Source organism: Eulemur rufifrons, chromosome 1 (assembly GCF_041146395.1).
Source record: "Eulemur rufifrons isolate Redbay chromosome 1, OSU_ERuf_1, whole genome shotgun sequence".
Classification (NCBI taxonomy): domain Eukaryota; kingdom Metazoa; phylum Chordata; class Mammalia; order Primates; family Lemuridae; genus Eulemur; species Eulemur rufifrons.
Window position 1 is genome coordinate 88,693,337 of NC_090983.1, and position 23,743 is coordinate 88,717,079.

Genomic DNA, 23,743 nt, shown 5'->3' on the forward strand with positions numbered 1-23,743 from the left:
TTTATGGCTAGGGAGTCTAATGTGGTGTCAGGGAGGCTGGGAGAGGTTGTGAGGGACCAAATATTAAAGGGACTTTTTTGTATGCCTTGCAAAGCAGTTTTATTTTATTTTTTTAACGTGAACAGTGGCAAACCTTTGAAAGGGTTTAGTTAATAGAGCAGTATCACATTTTGAACAGCTTATGGTTTCCTCTTATTTTTAATGATTTAATCTATTTGGTACACTCAATTCTTGAACTTAGTTTTGGGGCTAAAACATCTCCCAGAAAGGTTTTTTTTTTTTTTCCCCATTTTATATTAGAAAAAAATTTTGCAGATGTTATTAGAGTCCAAGAATGTCAACAGCAATTTGTCTGCCTACTAATAGTAGATTTGAATATGGAATAATACAAAATATTGTTACTTTCTCTTTAAAGCCTGCTCATAGTTAATAGCTTTTTCCACATAGCCAAAAAGTGTCCAGCTGTTTCCTAAGTAGGTCCCACATGCTGCTTTAACAATAAAGCTCAGCTTTTAATATTAGGTCATTAAATATGAAATGTCCTATTTTGAATCAAAAGTTTAGTATGTCTTAAACAAGAAGCAGTACAATTAATCAAAATATGTATGTGCCTAAACTATCCACATAGTTTTACCACCTTAGCGGTAGCTTGTTTGTGCCAGCAGTGAAGAAGGCTAAAAAGCGAGTGGCGATGGAATTGTGAAAGGTGTTTTCCACAGCTTGATGAGAATTTAATATTTTTCCTTGCAAGAAGTGGTCCAAAGCCTGGAAGAAGTGGTAGTCAGTTGGTGCAAAGTCTGGTGAATATGGGGGATGACAGTTTCCACATCCAGCTTTTGTAGTTTGAGCACTGTTGTTTTTTGTGGTCTTGCAAGAGGATTGGCCTGTCTCTGTTGACAAATCTTGGCTTCTTGATCTCAAGCATCTTCATCATTTCATCTAATTGGTTGCAGTAGACATCCCTTGTAATCTATTGACCAGGTTTCATGAATCTATAGTGGGTAGTACCAGTGCTGGACCACCAAACAGACACCATTAGCTTTTTTTGGTGAGTATTCGGTTTTGGATTGTATTTAGGCACTTCAGCTTTATCCAGCCATTGTGCCGAATGCTTGCGATTGTCGAAAAGAATCCATTTTCGTCACACATCACAATATGATGTAGAAATGATTTGCCTTTATGTTGTGACAGCAAAGAAAGGCAAGCTTCGAGATGATTTTCTTCTGACACTTGTTTAATTCATGTGGTACCCATCTATCCAGCTTTTTTACCTTGTCCATTTGTTTCAGATTGTCTAATATTGTTGGAATAGTAATGTCAAACCTTGCTGTTAATTCACACATAGGTTGAGATGGATTTGCTTCCACTACAGCTTTCAGGTCATCATCATCCACCTTTTTTTCAGGTCTCCCACATGGCTCATTTTCAAAATAAAATCACGAGAATGGAACTCTCAAACCATTGATGTACTGCACGTTCATTAGCCACATCCTTCCCAAACACTTCATTGATATTTGGAGCTGTCTGAGCTGCATTGGTCCCACCATGGAACTCATACTTGAAAATGACAAATTTTTGACATATCTGTGGTTTCACAAAAATTGCTCTAAAAATGAATTTGAAAGATAATCACAAGCCAAAACATGCATTTGAAAGATTGAGGATGATCTTCACAATAAAAAAAAAAAAAACCCAAAACAAAAAGTGTCAAAGTAAAATGTCAATGATATCAAATGTCAAACTTAGTTCTTAAGGAAATTGGACATTTCATACTTAACAAACTAATAGTTTCTAATCATTATTTATATTGTTATTTTATTATAAGAATAATAAAAATTCACTGTGGCAAAACATTAAAAAATTATGTTTACTTTTGAGTAGTAATTCATTTGAATGGTGTGAAATGATATGCAATTAAAAAATCTTCCCCTCATCCCTGTCCATCACTTATTAAGTTCCCTTTTCTGGAGACAACTAAAATTACTGATTTGTTGTATATTTGTTCAGAGATGTTTTGTGCCTATACAATCAAATATATTTTATATGTTCTTACCCCTCTATTACTTTTATATAAATATATTAATACCACACTTAATTCACTGATTTATACCTTGCTTTGTTCAGTTCATATTACATTTTGAAAACTGTTTTATATAAGTACATAAAGAGCTTCTTCAATCTCTTTTTATAGGTACATAATATTCCATAGCATAAATAAAGCGTAGCTAGGCATGGTAGTGTGTGCCTGTAGTCTAAGCTACTTGGGAAGCTCAGGCAGGCAGATCACTTGAGCCCAGGAGTTTGAAGCTGCAGTGAGTTATGACTGCACCACTGTACTATAGTCTGGACAACACAGTAAGACCCTGTCTCTTAAAAAAAAAAAAAAAGTCTAGATTGAGAATAAACCTATACTTTATTAACAACAACAGCAAAAAAACAAATTTAGCATACTTAGTTTCTCCAGTTTGATGGAAATTTAGGTTATTTCCAATCTCTTTGTTTTATGAGCAAGATTATAGCAAATGACCTTGTTTGTATGTTATTTCACACATGTATAAATATCCCTGTAAGATCAATTTCTTGAAGTGAAATTTCTGTTCAAAAGCTATGAGCATTTATAATTTTGATATAATTTTGAAAGTATAGATGTTAAATGAACTGAAACTATGGAATTTGGTATATTATTTACCTATAATTGAATCTCACTTGCTTTTTAACAAATGGAAATCTAAGAATGAAATTTATAATTATGAAAATATTAGTGAAGTCTTTATAAAATTCTTTTTGTTTTTCAGGTATACAAAACTAGGATATGCTGGAAATACAGAACCACAGTTTATCATCCCTTCCTGTAAGTATTTCTTCTAAGCCACAAATGAGTGGATTTAAAGATCTCTTTCCTAGTAATTAAAGTGAAAGAAATAATAATTTTTTAACATTCTGTAATATTTAAAATACGATTTTAAAAACCTGATTTACCAAGGTCTAAGTGTGGCCTCATTTCTGCACCTGTGACCATTCATTTCAATTCTCTGTTTAGCTCTGTGCTTACCAAATCTAGTAAATATCTTTTTTAAAGGGGAACCCCTCCCAAATTATCTGATAATTAAACAGTTTTCTGCTTTGAGGATATTGCTTTTAACTGTGTGGGTGTAACTAATTATTAAGTAACACATTCACCATCATACACCTACAAAGACTGTTCTTTGGTTTGTAGGTATGACTATTGTTTGCAGAGCCTGTACCTGTTGACATCTCTGATTGAATGCCCACGTTTCAAAATAAGAATGGCATGTCATCTTTAGAAATTTTGACCTCACCTGTTTTCTAATATCCCATAACCATGCTGTCCTCATACATTATGTCTTTAGAAGAGTGTTTTTGTTCTATTTTTGTTAACTTCGCTTTAGCTGACCATCAACTGTCTTTCAGTATTTTAAAAAAGTACTTTGACATTTTGTTTGTTAGAACTCTAGTTTGTTAGCATAGGTTATGTGTTTGCTCCTTGATGGACCTACTTTTGTATTTTTGACTTTCAAACAATTCATCATTTTTGTACATAATATAGTAACATCTTTGATCTACTTGTCTTACTGCCAGATTAAGACTTTTGCACATCAGATGACTAACCTTTTGAGCCTCTGCGTGGTGGTCCTAACTCTTAGTTTAATTTTGGGAGTGTCACTAGTTTTTCATAGTGGTATTTATGTGACAGAATATTTTTTGTGTATTATATTGTTATTTATGAAAATAAGGAGATGGTGAAACGAACATGCAGAGAATATTGAGAGCAGCTTAGGCTTCACAATAAGTGAAATTGAGAGTAAGGTAGGAATTGTTAGGCTTGCTGAAAACTGCAGATCTTTGGTCTCAAACACTCGTTGGACACAAGCAGCTCAACTGTTTTGTCATTTGCATAGCAGGAACAATATTAAATGTGTGAAATAAGAGAAATACATTGTCAAAATTATACCTAAAAGGGGAAATGTATTTAGGGCTTTCATCTACTTTTTCATTTTGTAGAAACAAACCTATTTGCCTTTTGCACGTCTAATTTTTTGGCATACTTTCTAGGAATTGATTATGTAAGAATTTAGACTACTACCTAAATTTAATACTTTTTTAGATACCTAGAATGGATTTTAGGTGACACTGATGAAATAGTTCATACATGTGAGTATAGTGGTCTTGCTTTGGTGGTACTATGCCTTTTAAAAACTATTTTATTCATACATATTTGTTTTCTATACTGAAGGATAGGTTTGCTTTTCTTTACGTTTTTCTCCACATTTATATATCAAAATATTGGTCCTTTTCTGTCTATTTTAAGAATCTAGTCATGAATATTGACTCTTTTTGCTAATTAATGTAGAAGTACTTCTGTGGGCCAGTACTTGACTTTAGGTGTGTTTGAATTTAGTATTAGACCATTGTGTATGAGTTTCCTCAGGCTGCTGTAACAAATTACCATAAACTGGGTGGCTTAAAACAACAAACTTGGCTGGGTGTGGTGGCTCACTCCTGTAATCCTAGCACTTGGGGAGGCCAAGACCAGGAGGGTTGCTTGAGGCCAGGAGTTTGAGACTAGCCTGAGCAAGAGCAAGACCTCATCTCTACAAAAAATAGAAAAATTAGCCAGGTGTAATGACGCATGCCTGTAGTCCTAGCTACTTGGGAGGCTGAGGCAAGAGGATTACTTGAGCCCAGGACTTTGAGGTTGTAATGAGCTATGATGATGCCACTGCACTCTAGCCCAGGTGACAGAGAGATACCCTGTTTCAAAAAGCAAAACAAAACAAAAAACAACAACAAACTTAGAATTCTGGAGTCTAGAAGTACAAAATCAATGTGTCAGCAGGGCCACACTCTGGCTGACAGCTCAAACCTTCCTTGCCTCTTCTAGCTTCTGATGTTTCCTCAGGATCCTTGGTGTTTCTAGGCTAGTAGATAATACCATTCCAGTCACACAGCTGTCTTCTCGCATTGTGTCTTCACATCATCATCATTCTGTGTGTGTTTTTCTGTGTCCAAATTTCCCCTTTTTATAAGGATACTGGTCATATTGGATTAGGGGCCACCCTGATAACCTTATTTTAACTCAGAAACCCTGTTTCAAAACAAGGGCATATTCTAAGGTAGTGGGGATTAGGACTTCAACATATTTTTTTTGGGGGGGGGACACAATTTAGCCCACTGCAGTGCTTATTCTGTAATCCCTTAATTTATAATCTTTTGTAAGGCATTACATTGTGATTAAGTGTTTATTTCAGGAGATTACTGAAGTATTTCTGCCAACTTTGCAAAATTTGGTTTTGGTTATATTCTTAAATGGCTGTTTTAAGTCTTTGTTGGAGGCCAGTGTAATCTTGACCTTTTGAACTTTAGGATCTCATCACTGTTGAATCCACTGTGTATTTCATCCCTCTGCCAAAATATGCAGTTTTTGGGTTTTTTTTTTTGTTTTGTTGTTCTTATGAATTTACAGCATGTTAAAATTCATATGCCTACTATAAGGAAGCTTTTGATTTTTTAGTTTATTTTTCCACCCACTCAGTATTTTTTTTTTGAGACAGAGTCTCACTCTGTTGCCCAGGCTAGAGTGCCATGGTGTCAGCCTAGCTCACAGCAACCTCAAACTCCTGGGCTCCAGCGATCTTTCTGCCTCAGCCTCGCAGGTAGCTGGGACTACAGGGATGTGCCACCATGCCTGGCTAATTTTTTCTATATATTTTTAGCTGTCCAGATCATTTCTTTCTATTTTTAGTAGAAACGGGGTCTTGCTCTTGCTCAGGCTAGTCTCAAACTCCTGAGCTCAAACGATCCTCCTGCCTCGGCCTCCCAGAGTGCTAGGATTACAGGCATGAGCCACCACGCCCGGCCACCCACCCAGTTTTAATGCTGCAGATGCAGTGTTTGTAATCAGCAGATACAGACATTGCCACTGTTTCTGACTGATGAATATGAATATATGATCTGGAAAAACTATAGAGATACGGTTCGAAGTTATTTTCATATATCTTTATTTTTCAGGAAATTTATAATGAGCCATCTGGATGTCTATATACATTATAAATAAATTGCTGGAGAGAGTTTCTAACATTTAGAAGACTGTGGATTTAAAATTTATTTTCAGTTATTTTCTACCCACCTTCTTACGGTATAACTGTTATTAAATGAAACTGACAGTTGAATGCCAGATCAATTTAAGTACATACAGTTAATTATTTTGAATGAAGAACTTGAAAGATTCAGAAATTTATAACTTAATTAAAAAATACATAACAAGTTTAGCTCTGGAACTGTATGCTTTAAGGGGGGATTGTTGTAGATTTTACCTAAATGAATTGAGATTTCCTTTTGTATATGTGATTAAAGTTTAACAGATCCCTGTTATATTTAAATTACTAGAACACAATAGTGAATAGCATAGAAATATGAAGAAAGTTTGTTTTTAAAAATTCTCCTTGATGTTTTTCTTTTTCTTTTATTAGTGTTTTTTAGTTTTTTCTTTCTAATTGTCCATCACGCATATGTGTAGTTGTTTGGTTTTTTTTTTTTTTTTTTTTTTTTTTTTGAGACAGAGTCTCACTCTGTTGCCCAGGCTAGAGTGAGTGCCGTGGCGTCAGCCTAGCTCACAGCAACCTCAAACTCCTAGGCTCAAGCGATCCTCCTGTCTCAGCCTCCCGAGTAGCTGGGACTACAGGCATGCACCACCATGCCCGGCTAATTTTTTCTATATATATTTTTAGCTGTCCATATAATTTCTTTCTATTTTTAGTAGAGATGGGGTCTCGCTCTTGCTCAGGTTGGTCTCGAACTCCTGAGCTCAAACGATCCGCCCACCTCGGCCTCCCAGAGTGCTAGGATTACAGGCGTGAGCCACCACGCCCGGCCTAGTTGTTTGGATTATAATTTTACTCAGAATCAAACAAGAACTTCCGTAGTTTTAAAAAAATGTAACTGAAACATTCCCACAGCAGTACTTCTTTTTTTGGCTTTCTGCTTTTGAAGCTTTGTCTCTGAGTGGAAGTTGAGATTTCGCTGTGTAAAATGAATTTTATCACTGGTTTCTTACGACCTTTGTGCATTGGTTTGACATTTTAAATATACTAGGCCATATTTTGATTTATAACACTTCATAATGGAGGAAGTATAAGTTGAAAGTTTGTCTCATTTGAAGAAAACGAATTTCTTTACATGTCTAAATAACTTATTTTGAAGGTATTGCTATTAAGGAGTCAGCAAAAGTGGGTGATCAGGCGCAAAGGAGGGTGATGAAAGGTGTTGATGACCTAGACTTCTTCATTGGTGATGAAGCAATAGAAAAACCTACGTATGCAACAAAGGTATGTTTTTATGATTTGTGTAAATAAATAAGATTTTCTTTCAGAAATTAATTTGTTCAATGATTGTGCCCTCTGTAATTTCACTTTATTATAGACCTAATACCCTCAACCTCTTTTTTTTTTTTTTTTTTGAAGACAGAGTCTCACTCTATTGCCTGGGCTAGAGTGCAGTGGCATCAGCCTAGCTCATAGCAACCTCAGACTTGTGGGCTCAAGCAATCCTTCTGCCTCAGCCTCCTGAATAGCTGGGACTGCCAGCATGTGCCACCATGCCCGGCTAATTTTTTGTATATATTTTAGTTGTCCAGCTAATTTCATTCTATTTTTAGTAGAGATGGGGTTTCGCTCTTGCTCAGGCTGGTCTGGGACTCCTGAGCTCAAACGATCCTCCCGTCTCGGCCTCCCAGAGTGCTAGGATTACAGGCGTGAGCCACCGCGCCCGGCCCCTCCATCTCTTCACAATAGAAACATCTTTTTCTCTGCGGCCCCCTTCCCTGTCGCTTTAAGTCTGCTTTTTTTCCTCTCAAGAGGAAAATTTTTGCCCTTTCAAGTGAGCAGTATTTACTTTTCCACACCCCATTGAAGGCCTTCAATGGTATTGGCTTTCTCTGACCTCCACATTGCTGCATCCAGAGATATTTTCCTCCCATCTTTATTCAAACCCATACCCTTTCTCTTCTTTTGGAAGCTTATGCCATCTGGAAGTCCTGCTCTCTTTTTTCCTCTTTTTCTTTTTCCATTTCTCCTTCCTACTCTTTCCTCTCCTTGACTCTTTTCATTGAGGTATAACTATATACAGTGAAGTATGTAAGTCTTAATTGTACAGTTGGAATAATTTTTGTGACTGTAATCTTGACAGTTCAAGATACAGAACAAATCTAGTACCCAGAAGCTTTCCTTGTGCTTGCTCCAACATTCACCACTTCAGCCTCACCAAAAAGTAAATACTGTTCTGACCTTTATCATCTTATTTTTTGATATTGACTTTGCCTAATTTGCAAATATTCTCTTTTGTACTTCTTTTCTTCCCTTCTCTCATAATTTATTCATTAATGAACAACTATCATGCGTCAACAACTTTGCCAAGCACTGAGAGTACAGTGATAAATAAGAAAAATATCTTCCCTGACTTCAAGGCCATTATAATGCGGTGGAAAAGAAGACATTGAAGAAATAATCACAAGTGGGTTAGAAAAAGGAAAGCAGAGGATACTCTCAGCATATATCAAGAAGTAGCTAATCTAGTGTGAGCATTCAGGAAAGTCCTTGAGGTATAAATCTTTAAGATGAGGCTTGAAGAATAAAATAGGAATTAGCTGGGTGAGGTGTGCAAGCCGAGTTGTTTTAGGCAGAGGCCCCAATATGCGGGGATGTTTAAAGTATGAGGGAAACTAGAACTACACAACCAGTGTGCCTGAAGCATAAAGAATGAGGTGTACAGAAGTGAGGAGACTGGATAATAGGCCAAGAAAGAGCATTGAAAGTATTGTTAGGCCATGTTAAAGAACTTGAACTTTACCCTGTGGGTAGTATTAATGGGTTTAACTAGAGGAATAATTTTAGTGCTTGAAAGCACAAGTATCAAAGCCTGCCTGTTTGGATTTGAATTCTGACTGTGCTGATTTCTAATTTTGTGAAATCATTCAGTGACTTAACCTTTCTGATTTTCAATTTCTTCATCTGTAAAATGGAGATATTATTAGTGCTTCAGGATTGTTGTGAGGCTTAATGAGCTAATGCCTATAAAGAAATTGTTGACTGGGTGCGGTGGCTCATGCCTGTAATCCTAGCACTCTGGGAGGCCAAGGCAGTAGGATTGCTTGAGGTCAGGAGTTCAAGACCAGCCTGAGCAAGAGTGAGACCTCGTCTCTACACAAAATAGAAAAATTAGCCTAGTGTGTTGGCGTGCGCCTGTAGTCCCAGCTACTTGGAGGTCTGAGGCAGGAGAATTGCTTGAGCCCAGAGGTTACAGTGAGCTGTGATGATGCCACTGCACTCTAGCCTGGGCAACAGAGCAAGACTCTGTCTCAAAAAAAAAAAAAAAAAAATTGTTATACTGTAGTTCTTTGTACATGATGTGTTAACAAATTAACAAATTTGTGTTCTATATTTGTATAGTTCTATTTGTGTTCTAAAAAGGAAATTAACAAGGCTCATACTTTGGAAAAAGGAGAGCTTTATTCCTTATAAACGGTAGCAACCTGTTTGGCAGCCATTCCAATAGGTTGGGAAGCAGAGCCCCGGCCAGAAGCCAGGCACAGGTACTTCATAGAAGACACAGAAGGGAAAAGGATTTTATACTGAATGGGGTGCTCAAATATACGTATTCAACAGGCTGTAAGGAGGAGTTATGAATATTTACAAAGGGAAATCATATGCATGTAATTGTGCTTTATTTCTCTCATCCCGTCATGATTGGGAACTCAGTTTTAAGGTGTTTCTGCGGTCTCCTTGACTGAGAGTGGTCCCTTCAGTTAGCAGCGGGTTTAGGATTTTATTTTTAGTTCACAAATGGATACTCAATATGTCTTGGCTATTTTTATTATTTACAAAAGATTACTCAGGCTGCAGTTACAATGTAGAGAAATTATTTGGGGCAGGCAAGCATGATTCTGGGAAGACTGTATAATTGACTGTTGCAATAGCTAAGGCAAGGGATATTAATGACTTGTAGTACAGTGATGCAGTGGAGATACAGAGAAATAAAATATTGTTTATGTGTATTCACACACACAGACATTTGACTTTACTGTGGGAAACTTAATATGTAAAAGTAGAGAAAAGAATATAATGAACCCCCATGTGACCATCACACAGCTCTGGCAGTTATTAACCTATTGACGATCTTGTTTTGTTGTTTTGTCTGTACTCCCTCCCCCCACCCCACCCCCCGCCTGCCCCCAATTATTTTAAAGTAAATTGTACATACTGTTTTACTTACAGATATTTATCCCTTAAATGTAATGACTTTTTCAAAGATAATCATACCTTAATGTAGTATGCAATTTCCTAAGATTATCTGATACCTAGTCAGTGCTTAAATTTTTCCAATCATTTCCTATATTGGTTATTCTGTTTGAATCAAGATTAAAATAAGATCTATTCATTATATTTAGTTGATAAGTCTCTTATCTCCCTTTTTATCTACAGATTCTTCTCCCTGTGTGTGTTTTTCTTTTTTGTCTTCTTTCCTTTTATTTATGGAAAAAACCTAGTTGTCTTGTAAAATTTGTCATATTCTGAATTCTGAGTATTGCATCCTTATTCTGTCATTTAACATGATATGGTATTTCCTATATTTACCTGTTTTATTGTTATATAGTGGCAGTTATATCTAGAAGTCTGATTAGATGTTTGTGAGATTGTTTTTTTTTTACCACAATAAAAAGTGGATATTTAAAGAGTAACAGGGAATGATTAATGAGGTTGGTGGAAGCTAGACGTATCAATTGAGGATAATTCTCAGCTCCTAGATAGACTCCTTATCCCTTATCTCCTGAGATTGAGAACATTAAAGGAGAAACCCTTAAAAATTTTGTTTTTAATTGACACATAATAGTTGTGCATATTTATGGGGTACACAGTGATGTTTTGAGACATACAATGTATAGTGATCAAATCAGTAATTAGCATATTTGTTACCTCAAACACTTATCATTTCTTTGTGTTGGGAACATTCAAAATCCTCTCTTCTTGCTATCTGAAAATATATAACAAATTGTTAACTGTAGTCATCCTACAATGCTATAGAACACTAAAACTTACTCCTCTTATCTGGTTGTAATTTTGTGTCCTTTAACCAATCTCTGCCTATCCCCTTCTCCCATCTACCCTTTCCAGCCTCTGCTAACCACTTTTCTACTCTCTATTTCTGTGAAATCAACTTTTTTAGCTTCTGCATATGATTGAAAACATGTGGTATTTATGTTGCTGTTCCTGGCTTATTTGACTTAACATAACGTCCTCCAGGCTCATACATGTTGCGCAAATGACAAGATTTCATTCCATTGTGTGTTTATACCATATTTTCTTTGTTCAGTCATTGATGGACACTTAGGGTGAGTCCATATCTTGGCTTTTGTGACTACTGGTGCAATAAACATGGGGGTGCAGGTTATCTCTTTGATGTACTGATTTTCTTTCCTTTAAATATTAATATATACCCAGTAGTGGGATTGCTGGATCATGTGATAGTTTTGTTTGTGGTTTTTGAGTAACTTCCATACTATTCTCTATAATGGCTGTACTAGTTTACATTTCCACCAACAGTGTATAAGAGTTCCCCTTGTCTCTACTTCCTTGCCAGCATTTATTATTTTGTGTCTTTTTGACAATAGCCATTCTAACTGGGCCAAGAGGATATCTCATTGTGGTTTTGATTTGCATTTCCCTGATGATTAGTGATGTTGAACACTTTTTTCATATATTTTGGCCATTTGTATGTCTTTTGAGAAATGTCTATTTAGATCATTTGCCCATTTTAAAAAGGGATTATTATTATTTTATTGTTAAGTTGTTTGAGTTTCTTGTGTATTCTGGATATTAATCCTCTGTCAGATATATACTTTACAAGTATTTTCTCCATTCTGCAGATTGTCTTTTCACTCTATTGATTGTTTCCTTGACTGTGCAGAAGCTTTTTAGTTTGATACAATCCCATTTGTCCATTTTTGCTTTTGTTGCCTGTGCTTTTGAGGTATTTTCATAGACTCTTTTCCAGACCAATGCCCTGAAATGTTTCCCTTAGATTTTCTTCTAATAGTTTTATAGTTTTGAGTCTTGCATTTAAGTCTTTAATTGATTTTGAGTTGATTTTTGTATATGGTGAGAGATAAAGGTCACTTTTAACTGTAGTGGTGTAGGGAGGAGAGGATAAGTTTAATTTTGAACAAGTTATATTTGGGGTACCTGTGAGACATCTGAGATATTGGTAGACCATCAACTATGTAGATTTTGGAGCTAAGATATAAGGCAGAGCTGAAGACAGATTCAGAAGGTATCATTTACCTCTGGAAGGGGATGAAATTACCTAGGGGAGTGTGTAGCAGGCTCAGAGGCCTAGGATAGAGCCCTGAACAATGTGCCGGTTAGGTTCGAGTAGAGGAGGAAAAGTCTGCAAAAGAGACTGAGAAGGCATAGCTAGAGTAACAGCACTAAATAGGGAGGGATGATAAACTGTGGAATGCTGCTGAGATATCAGGTAAGCTAGAGCCTATAGATAATTTGCTGTTTTTAGCTACAAAGGAGGTCATTTATAACTTTAATGAGAATATTTATAGAAGACTAGTTGGGCTGGATGAAAGTAGGATTGTGAATGGTAGGCTAGGAAAAAAAAGTGACGGTAAGAGAGCTATTTCAGTTTTGGCTGTTGTTGGGCGGGGGAGAGGTAGATGAAAAGACAAGTTGCAGGGTTCAGATGGAAGAGATGTTTAAATGTGAATGTGAAAGAGCCATTAGAAAGAGAGATTAAAGTAATAGGAAAGATGGGATACAATCAACATCTCCGAGAAAGCTGGAGAGATGGGAACACAGATGATTGAAATGATACAAGGAGTCTCTCTTACATTATAATGGAAGTGAAGGAGAAAAAAGGGTAAGTGTAGAATCAATTTTACATATTTGGTAAAGGGATGCTGGATTCCTGACTGTTGGCTTCTGCTTTCTCTGTGAAATATGTGGTTACATCATCATCTGCTCATGAAATGGGGGGAGAAGGTGAAATCTGAGTGGTAGGAGGAAAGCATTGAACACCACCACCACCATTGCGGAGAGGAAAGATGAACAGAGTAAGGAAACAGGCTTGCCAGGCAAGGTCAGGTCCATTTGAGAATAACGATTGTGAATTCTTAGCTTTATGAACCCAGTTATGTATATTTCTGAAGTACAGTCAGTATTCTGGGTATTGGCAAGTTTATGGTAGGGTCGTGTTGGTTGCATTTTGGTAAATGGGATAATAGAAGGAAATGTGAATAAAGTGATAGGTCATAAAATCTAAACGGTGTGTTCGTTGAGACTAGGAAATAATTAGAACAGTCAGTGGACTGAAATTCTTAATTGTTATCAAAGGAGGTATAGTGAGGTGGTAGACTATGCTAGAATAAGAAGAGGTGATCAGAGAAGGGTATACCTACGTTTCAGGGATATAGCGATGATAGTGGTAAGATGAAACTGGCCAAAATGGAAAAGAGAAACCACTGAAGGAGATGAAGTTAGTGAGCTGAGGGGCTGGAGTTTCTCTGCACTGATTCTGCCCTCTCCTCTTAAAAACATTTTTAACTCCTCTGAGTGCCACAAATAAGCCAAAACAACAAAACTTCTGTCAAGCTTTATTCCTACCTTTTGTCCTCACCAATTTAGCTGTTGTTTTATTTTCCTCTATTTAAAACCAAACTTCTTATTGAGTCTCAAGTTATTTGATATGTGCTTTGTAAATTGTATATAAGTCTTCATCCTTCTTGATTTATCTGTCTTTCACAGGATTACTCTGATAGTTCTCTTCCCAACATAGACTATTCTTTTTGTTATTTTTTTGTTTTTTGTTTTCCTTATTGTCACAGGTTCCTCCTCCTTCTTTGCCCACTACTCAAATGTTGGTATTCCCTGAGCACTGTCTTTGGTTCTCTTTTATTCTTTCATTAAAGACTTACTCTAGGTGATCTCATCCACTTCTTGTCTACAACCACAACCTAGATCTCTACTTCCATTTCCTTGACCATATCTCCAACTAACTTACTTCCTGATTTTTGAGTTTAATATAACTTGTTATATATACTTCACTCTTTTTTATTCTAAGACTAGACAAAACACAACTTTTGTGTTTTGATCAATGGATCCTGTTCATCCTGGCCTCAGAGCAAGAAACCTGTTGATACCTCTTGAGTTTTTTCCTCATTCTTATTGACTGAGAAATCTTGCATGTGGGCCTGGCATCATGCATACCACGATTAGTCTTCTTATCCTCTCTTGCTTGGTTCTCTTAAGATTCATTTCAGCTGCTGTAATAATCTTCCTAAAAACTTAAGCTGTTCTTGTCATATAATTGTTTAGAAATCTCTACTGATGTCCTCTTTCTTATAGAATAAAACTGAAACATAAGGGAAAATTTTGAGATTCTGGTCCCTTTGATGTAGAACTAGTATATCTTTCTACACTCCTTACCCCAACCCTTTTGGCACGTGTATTTTTCATTGATACTTTCATTGTTTTTGTATATTATGCAGTATTTTTATATATTTTTTTCTATTTTCTACAAGTTCCTTGGCTCCCCACCCCCCCAAGAAGAAAGTAAAACTGAGAAAATTGCTCGTTTAAGACCCAGCTTAGATATGACTTCTTCAGTGAAGCCTTCCTGTTTTTCCTCAAAAGTCAAGTTGGTCATCTTGTTCAAGGAACTTTATTTTTTAAAAAACGTATAATGTAATTTTTGTTTGTAAATGTTTCTTTGACTAGACTGAGTTTCTTGTGAGCAGGATATCCATGTCCTTAGCATTTGTGTCAGTGGTTCACAGTAGGTGTACAATAATAATTAATGAATAAATAACACTTAGAACATTTAAATTTGTAAACTTCTAATAATGTTATAAAATGAATGATAATAGTAAAGTACATTTTTTTCCTCCCTAAAGCAAACTGGGGAGTAGAAGTCATTTTACAAGTATAATACCTTAAAAAGTATTGAGGAAGCTACACTAAGAGATCGATGTTAGGAATTACTACTACAAGATATTTATTGTTCACTCATTAATTCATTTAACCCTAGGTATTTAATGTGTACTATGTTCAGAAAACTATTCTGTTGCAGAGGTTCACAGATTTTCTCAGTGCCTTTAATGTCTCGGTAACATTTTTCGCCTAGGTCAAAAGAAACGTCTAACAGTTCTGTTTATTAGGTAGCTAGGTCCAAGCAACTCAGCCATTTGGAAAAATAAGATACTTAAATAGAAAATATAAGAATTCATTGTTAAACAATCACAATTACTATTAGGTTGCTTATGCCTGTTAGACACTGCACAATTTCTCAAACCTTGCATCAGATGAGACATTAACACTATCATTTCTTATTTATATGGATTCTTTTTTTTTTTTTTTTTTCTTCCAAGACAGTGGTGCGGTTATAGCTCATTGCCGCCTTGAACTCCCAGGCTCAAGTGATGCTCCTTCCTTAGCCTCCTGAGTAGCTAGGACTATAGGCATGTGCCGCCGTGCCTTGCCTGGATTTTGTTTTGTGTAATACTTGATTCTTATCACAGCAACTTCTGCCAACCCAGTTTCCCGAAGAAATGATGTGATCATAAGGAATATAATATGATCTAATGTTGAAACAGAACCATCTTGACTGCGTCCAACTGATGGTTGAGAATAATTGTATTTCCTCGGAAAATTTAAATACTTTATGACATACTTGTGAATTTGCTGTAGTACACTGGGGTGCAGTCTTAGTCCGTTTTATGTTACTATAACAGAATATCTGAGACTAGGTAATTTATAAAGAAAAGAGGTTTATTTTGGCTTATGTTTCTGGAGGCTGAGGAGTGCAAGATGGGGCAGCCACATCTGGTCTGCTTCTGTTGAGGGTCTCGTGCTGCTTCATGACTTGGTGGGGAGGCAGGAGGGGAAAGGGACAAAACACAAGGGGCAGCCTAACTATATAAGTCTACTCTCAACTCCTTGGAGAATTAACCGAGTTCTGCTGAGAGCTGCATTAATCCCACTTAATGGCTTGATCACCTCTTAAAGGTCCTACCATCTCTCAATACTGTTACACTGCCAGTTCAATTTCAACATGAGTTTTGGTGGAAGCAAACCACATCCAAACTGTAGCAGGCGTCTTGGCACACAGTTTTGAAGGATGATTCTATACAATTGTATACAACTTTTCTTATAAAATTTTATATGCTTTTTATGTTTATTCTAGCTATATACTTAGTAGGTGTATTTTTTATATTCAGCACACAACAAATATTTGCTAATGAGCTAATAAATTAAAAATTAAGGAAACTGATGAACTATAATTTTTTAGGCTTTATTTTAATGGACTAAGTTTTCCTATTATTACAAAGGTTTCAGAAATCTAGAAAGACTAGTACAATGTCCTTCTATCTAGAGTTAACTTTTAATATTTTGACATATTCACTTTATGTTTCTTATTGAACCATCTGACAGTATGTCGTACAAGTAATTTCATTTATCTCTAAGTATTTAAGTATGCATTTTTTTTTTTTTTTTTTTTTTTTTTTGAGACAGGGTCTCTCGCTGTGTTGCGAGAGTACAGTGACCTCATCACAGCTCACTGCAACCTCGAACTCCTGGCCTCAAGTGATTCTCCTGCCTTAGCCTCCCAAGTAGCTGGGACTACCTGCATGAGCCACCACGCCCAGCTAATTTTTGTATTTTTTGTAGAGACGGGGTCTTGCTCTTGCACAGGCTGGTCTCAAACTCCTGGCCTAAAGCAATCCTCCCACCTCAGTATCCCAGAGTGCTAGGATTACAGGCGTGCGCCCAGCCTTAAGTATGCATTTTTAAAGGATGATCTACAGTATCATTATAACACCTGAGAAAATGTATCCTCATCTAATATGCACTAATGATCTGATATTCCTTGGGTAATTTTTTTCTTGTTATATTTATTTTTGATATTAATAGGATTTAATTTGTGTTTTCTTGTTTGTTTAATAGTGGCCAATCCGCCATGGTATTGTTGAAGATTGGGACTTGATGGAAAGGTTTATGGAGCAAGTGATTTTTAAATATTTAAGGGCAGAACCTGAAGACCATTATTTTCTTTTGGTAAGTACGAGTTATAATTTCACCAAGGAAATTTCACAAGAAACTTAATGAGAATATTTTCATCACATCTATACTCACTAGGGTATACTTTGTTTATTAAATTGTCATATATCTAAAAGATGTTGTTATAAAGCTGTATCATCTATAAGACCATCTAGTTATGGGCTACAGTAGAGTCATAGTATGTCAGTACCAAAGTATAAGCACCTAAGTGCTTTTGATAATTAATATGTAATCTGTATGATAGGAATAGTAAGTAATGTTCAGAAAAAAGTTAGAAATTTGTGGCATTTTCCTTTTTTATTTTAATAACTAGTCTGATTATCATTTTGTTGGTAATCCTTGGTAATAAAAATACAACATAATTTCATTTTTTAAGCTTTTTCTTTTTTTCCTTTTTATTAAAGCAGTGCATGTTCATAGCTTAAAAATTCAAATGCCTTTATAAGACTTAAAACAAAAAATATAGCACTATCCTTTCTCATCTTTCCTGACCCTTGATTCATATTCCCCAGAGGCAAACATTTTCAGTTTTTAAAAAAGCTTTCCCTGGTAATAAATCTCATAAATTTAAATAATGTTTCTTCTATTTCTTTTTGTTTTTTGAAATATTAGGCACTCTTAAACTTCCTGGTAGGAAAAAGGAAGATTTCCTTTTTTTTCTTTTTTACTCTTTCTTCTCTCTTGGCACAAAATGTGTATTCTTTTCCCTTCCTTGTGTTATAATTAAATCACAATTTTTAGTTAAATCAATATTCTATATTTTATTATGGTGACTTATAAATATTATTTATGATTGGACCATAAAATTGAAAGAACTTTGCAATAGACATCCATATATCCACAACAATTAACATTAACATTTTACTATACTTGCTTTATGGCATCTATCTATCTGTCACTTCATTTTCTTTTTGAATCACTTTAAAATGAGTTGCAGGTGGGAGTCATGTGACTCCTAAATTCTTCAGCATGTGTATTATCAATTAGAGTGCATCATTTGTTTATGATTATTCTTTTTATATAAAATATATATACTGTGAAATCACAGATCTGAACCATTCTATGGATTTTGACCAGCTATTGGCAAATTGTCTAAAGGACCATATAGCAAATATTTTTGGCTTTGTAGGTGATATTGTCTCTTAAGAAACTTAATGAGAACTTATTGGGTCTCTGTCACAGCAACTCAACTGTGCTTTTGCAGCATGAAAGTAGCCATAGACAAAAATTAATAGGTATGGTCATATTCCAGTAAAATTTTATTTACAAAAACAGGTGATGGGCCAGATTTGGCTTACAGGATACATGATTGGTTTGTTCAACCTTTGGTTTTGACAGATACATCCATCTGTGTAACCTAAACCCTTATTAAGATGTAGAACATTAGTATCAGTCTGGAAAGTTTTCTTATGCTTTTTTTTTAAATTAATCTCTGCCCCCATTCCCTATAGGCAACCTCTGTTTTGTCTGTATTTGCGTTTCATATAAATGGAATCATGCAAGATGTGCTTTTTGGTGAAACTTCTTTCACTCAGCATAATCTTGAGATTCATCCATGTTGTTGCATATACCAGTGATTTGTTGAGTATTCCATTGCATGAATATGTCTTTATCCATTTTCTTGTTGATGATTACCTGGGCTATTTCTAGTTTTTAACTATTATAAATAGTTTGGCTGTTATGAACATTCTTATATAAGTCTTTTTGTGAACATAAGTTTTCATTTCTCTTGTCTAAATACATAGATAGGGAATTGCTGTGTCATAGGGTGGGCACATGATTGGTTTTGTAGGAAACTGAGAACTTTTTCCAAGGACTTGTACCTTTTTACGTACCTACCTATAATGCCTTAATGATGTGGTTGCCATACATTCTGTCCAGCATTTGGTGTGTCATCTGTTTAATTTTAGCCCTTCTGATGGATGTGTAAGATTTCTCTTTTGCTTTTAGTTTGCATTTTCCTAATGACTAATGATGTTGAACATTTTTTCATGTACTATTAATACATTATTATTAGCTATTTGTATATTTTCCTTTGTGAGGTCCTCTGATTATATTTTATTTTATGTAGAACTTCTGATTTATTGGAGCTTATAATTTGACTGCCTTGGCTTTTTAATTTGCTTAATTTTCTATGTACCTATCACTAAATTATCTCCAGACTTTGAATATAGTTTTTGAACTGTTCTAAATAAGTTTAAACACAGTAGGGAGTTTAGCTGTTAAAGGTTTTATTATGTATGGAAAAAAGTCTACTCCTGCTCGGTTTATTTTCTTTATGGTGTCTTGAAATAATAATAATAAAAAGGACTTAATTTGTAATGAATTCAAGTTTTATCACTCTTTTCCTTCTTTAAATTCAAGGAATCATTCCTTACCTTAATGTCAAAAAGATAATTCTTCTCTTTCTTAAATTAAAAAAAGTTTTGCCTTCACATTTAAGTATTTGAGCTACCACAAAGGTTTGGGTTGTCTAATCAGGCTCGTAAGAATCAGAGTTCTTAGCCAGTGTCAAGCTATAATAATTTAAATGATTTAAGTGATCATGAGGCATAGGGGAAACATGAAGTCCAGGACTGGAGTGCTGTTCCCAGGTCCTTTCTTGCCTCATTAGGGTGTATTCTGGCCCAGACGTAACCTGTGAGGTTTCTAAGTGATGTATGTAGCCACATAGTTTAAACAGAAGAGAACTGTGTGAACATCTCTGTTTTATACTCTTAACAGTTAAATAACTTAGTATAACATTTTCTAGGAAGTGATGCTATTAACTTTGTAGAATTTTGGCTTATTTATTATAATCCTGGAAAGACGAGGGACATCCTGCTAACAGCATACCGTTGGTGTTTGTCTGGAGGTCTGTCATTACCATGTTTAAAGGATTATTCACTGGATCACGTTTTCCTTCCCTCTCTTACTGCTTTCCTCTCTCCATTTCTTCTCAATGTTTAATCCATATGAGTGGTATGAAATAGGGATTCAGTTTCTTTACTTTTTTTATGTGAATGACCATATTGTATTAACATATGTATAGATCCGTTTGAATTCTTTGTAGTTTTCCTTTGGTCTTAGTGTCTATCTTTCTACCTGTAAGTTTAATGCATTTTAAATACAGAATTTGAAGTAAATTCTTTCTCATTTAAAATTGTCTATGAAGTTATCAAAATAATCTTATATTATTTAAAATGTTTTTCAATTCAATAGACTGAACCTCCACTGAATACTCCAGAAAACAGGGAATATACTGCTGAAATAATGTTTGAGTCCTTCAATGTTCCAGGCTTGTACATTGCTGTACAGGTAAGTTGATGTTTATTTAGGCTTGACTCTTAAATTTAATCTGGTTTAATTTGCTGCTAAAATATATAACTTTTTTCTTTTTTTAACCTTGCAAAGGCTTAAACATAATGTCAAAACATGTCATACTTCTCTCCTGAATTGTTAATTTAGAAATAATATTATAGGAAATGGAGATACTTGGAATTGTTAAAGGAAGTAAGTTAATGATCTTTGGAAATTTCAAGGGCTTTCACAGGACAGAAAAAGGGAACTGGTATTTATTGAATGCTTACTGGATGCCAAGAACATTACATACGTGTTCATTTATCATTGTAGCCTACTTTATGTCATTTATCATAGTCTTTTTGATTGACTTACTATTAGATATATTTGACCACCTCTCCTTTGTGCCCCTCTGAATCCTGTGTATCATAAATACCTGTAATATTTTATTGCACTTAATTTGTGCATGTAACCATATGGAGCAGCTTCTCTCCCATCTCTCCCACTCCTCAACATCAGAGCTTACCTCCTTGGTTTTTAACCCTATAGCAAAGTCAATACCTGACATATCACAAATGCTTTATGAGTGTATGGGTTCATTATTCATATTAATTATAGGTATTTTTATTTGTTTTTTATAGAGAAAATAAAGTTTAAAGGTAGCTTATTCAAAGTTAAATGGTTACCTGTGATGTGAGCTGATGTGTATCTGACTTTGTTCTTTCTTGGGATCAGACTGTGTTTTCATAACCCCAGGGTATACAGGACCAATAAATACTATTGTTGGGATAAATATTTTAGCTTGGATGGCAAAGAACTTTTTAATGTAATCTATAAATTTAATAAGCTGTCTGTTAAGTTCTCTATTGCTAAAAATATTTAAGCGTACACCCGTCAAGAACTTTATAAAAAGGAATTCAGCCTTGAGTGGGAGGTCCTTTTTAATTCTTAGAATCTGAATAAAGTGAGTGCTTGGGAGAATTCATCTTTTACGTATGAGTATTTGCTTCTCATCTTGATGTTAACTATAATAAACTTATGTTTAACATCGTCAGGTGCTTACTTTAAAACAATGGCACTAAGAGTTTTATTTCATTCTCCTGGAGTCATAATTTGGTATCTCTGTGATTTTCTTAGTGGCCTCTGAGTGCTCTTGACTTCATCATTTAGTTTCTGTTCTGTTATGTTGATGTTCAGTAGTCAACAAAATTTCTGTAACATGATATGCTGATACTTGTTCTAGTTTGGGATCTTAGCTACTTAGAAAAGACATGTAAAAAATGATTGAAGATAATTCCTGGTTATAAGTGATGGTTTCAGACTTAATCTAAAAAGGAATGATATCTCACAATTAAGTCTACACAGTTTTTTTTTTTTAAACTAGTGTTAGTATGGAATTTTTCATTGTAAGACCTTCAAAAAATATTATATAGTTCTGTAACTTACAATAATTATGTGGTCATTGTGTTAAAGTGATCCTGTGTTAAAATAGAAGGGTGGCCTAGATACCTTTCTAGGTCCTTGTCAGCTATTATATTGCAAGTAGGTAAAATAAAGCCAGGTTGGGTCTGTTTTTAATTATTAGTCATATATTTTGTTTGAGTCTACGATTGTAAGAAATTTAGTTTTTAAAACAAACTGTGTTAATTTTTTAGTTTTCAAACTTAAAAAATTGTGTTATGTTGGCTATACCAGATTTTTCATGGAAAAATATTCTTATCAACTTTGCTTCCTAATTAAATCATAGTGGTGTTTGGAAGTATGCAGTGGCCTTTTCTGTGTGTTATATAGTCTTAAACACATGTTGCATTTAAAAAATTTGAAGCTAATCTTTGTAATAGTGTTAGTTGTTTTTAGTCATCTAGGTATTGAATAACTCTGGAGGTTGGGTGGTTATATACTTATTACCTTACATTATGGTTTGTAACAGGCCAGCCCATGTGAACATCGTTTACGTTCTGGCAAGTTAGTACTGTGCTAGTTTATGCTGTCTTCCATGTTTTTGGCTTCAAGAGAAAAATAGCCCTCATAAAATATGCAAAACTTATAAACATGCTCCTGAAAACAAATACAAGCCTGTTCACTTGTCTTAAAATGTAAGGAGTGAGCAATTTTATTACATAATATAAAATTAATTTTGTATATTTTCTTTTCACAGATAATACGTTTAAAATTGGATAAAACACTCCAGTAAACTAGTTTTTTCTGTTATCTCTTTGTTTTTACTTTTTGCCTGTCTTATTTCTTTTTGTTCAAGGCTGTTCTTGCTTTAGCTGCATCCTGGACCTCAAGACAAGTAGGAGAACGGACGTTGACTGGTACGGTAATAGACAGTGGAGATGGTGTCACTCATGTCATTCCTGTGGTAAGGATATTTTACAGTTACTGAGCAGGACATGAAATAACACATCTGGCAAAGTTTTATTATATGAATTAATACCGCTTTTTAAAAACTTTAAATGCGTGCCTTAAAAATTTGCTATAATTTGGCCGTTTGTTCAGTTACAGCTGTATTTTGTTTAACTTATTAAAATTTTATAAACAAGTTCCAAAATCTTTCTTTGGTATAAGTTTACCCTGCAGTTAGGAAAATTAGGAATTGCAATATCTGCAATATCTCCATCTTAAACATGGAGTTCTTTTTTTTAGTTGAGTGTGTGTTAGCCACTTGATGGCCCCTCTTATTCATAATTAACAGGTTTCAGACTTGTATAGTTGTAAGCACAGGAACTTCAGTAGCTTTTGAGTATTTTATTGAATAAAAAGCTCAAGTTAATGATCATGCTTTATGGTTTGTATTTAGTAAAGCATATTAAGAAAAATGTATCAGATTGGATTATTTGTCAGAGAAAGCATTTTTCAAAATGGCTACTAGACTTCATACTGATCCTTATGAAATAGGTCTATATGGAAAGGTTTATCTTTTAAAATCATTTTTATATTATATTGAGTATCATTTCAGGGATGAAATTATTTTGAAACTTTTATTTATTCATTATTCTCACTGATTTTTAATGCATTAGACAGCCTCTGTTGAGGATTACATCCTCAGGGTGACTTCCTTTGGATTAGAGTTCCCCTCCACCCCCACCTTCTTGGTGTGTCCTGGTAATTTTAATAATAACTGCCATTTTTTAATGACAGCTTTATTGAGATATAATTCACATACTGTACAATTCACCCATTTAGAATGTACAATTCATTGGTTTTTAGTATATTCATAGAGTGCATCCGTCTCCACAGTCAAGTTTAGAACATTTTTATCACCTAAAAAGAAACTCTGTGTCCATTAGCAGTCACTCTCCATTTCTCCTTGATACCCTCAGCCC

The 23,743-nt window shown here is 34.9% G+C and overlaps 1 protein-coding gene across 2 annotated transcripts in view; it reads left to right on the forward strand.

Moving 5' to 3' along the window:
• The window catches only part of ACTR3 (actin related protein 3), a 71,593-nt gene that overhangs the window by 20,801 nt on the left and 27,049 nt on the right, over positions 1-23,743 (forward strand). Inside the window, exons 2-6 of one of the 2 annotated variants that reach the window (XM_069473380.1) lie at positions 2,796-2,851; positions 7,222-7,346; positions 17,022-17,132; positions 20,337-20,432; positions 22,672-22,779. In XM_069473380.1, coding sequence (XP_069329481.1) covers positions 2,796-2,851; positions 7,222-7,346; positions 17,022-17,132; positions 20,337-20,432; positions 22,672-22,779 — 496 coding nt within the window. The remainder of the gene's footprint in view (positions 1-2,795; positions 2,852-7,221; positions 7,347-17,021; positions 17,133-20,336; positions 20,433-22,671; positions 22,780-23,743) is intronic. The other variant, XM_069473388.1, reaches the window with a different exon arrangement.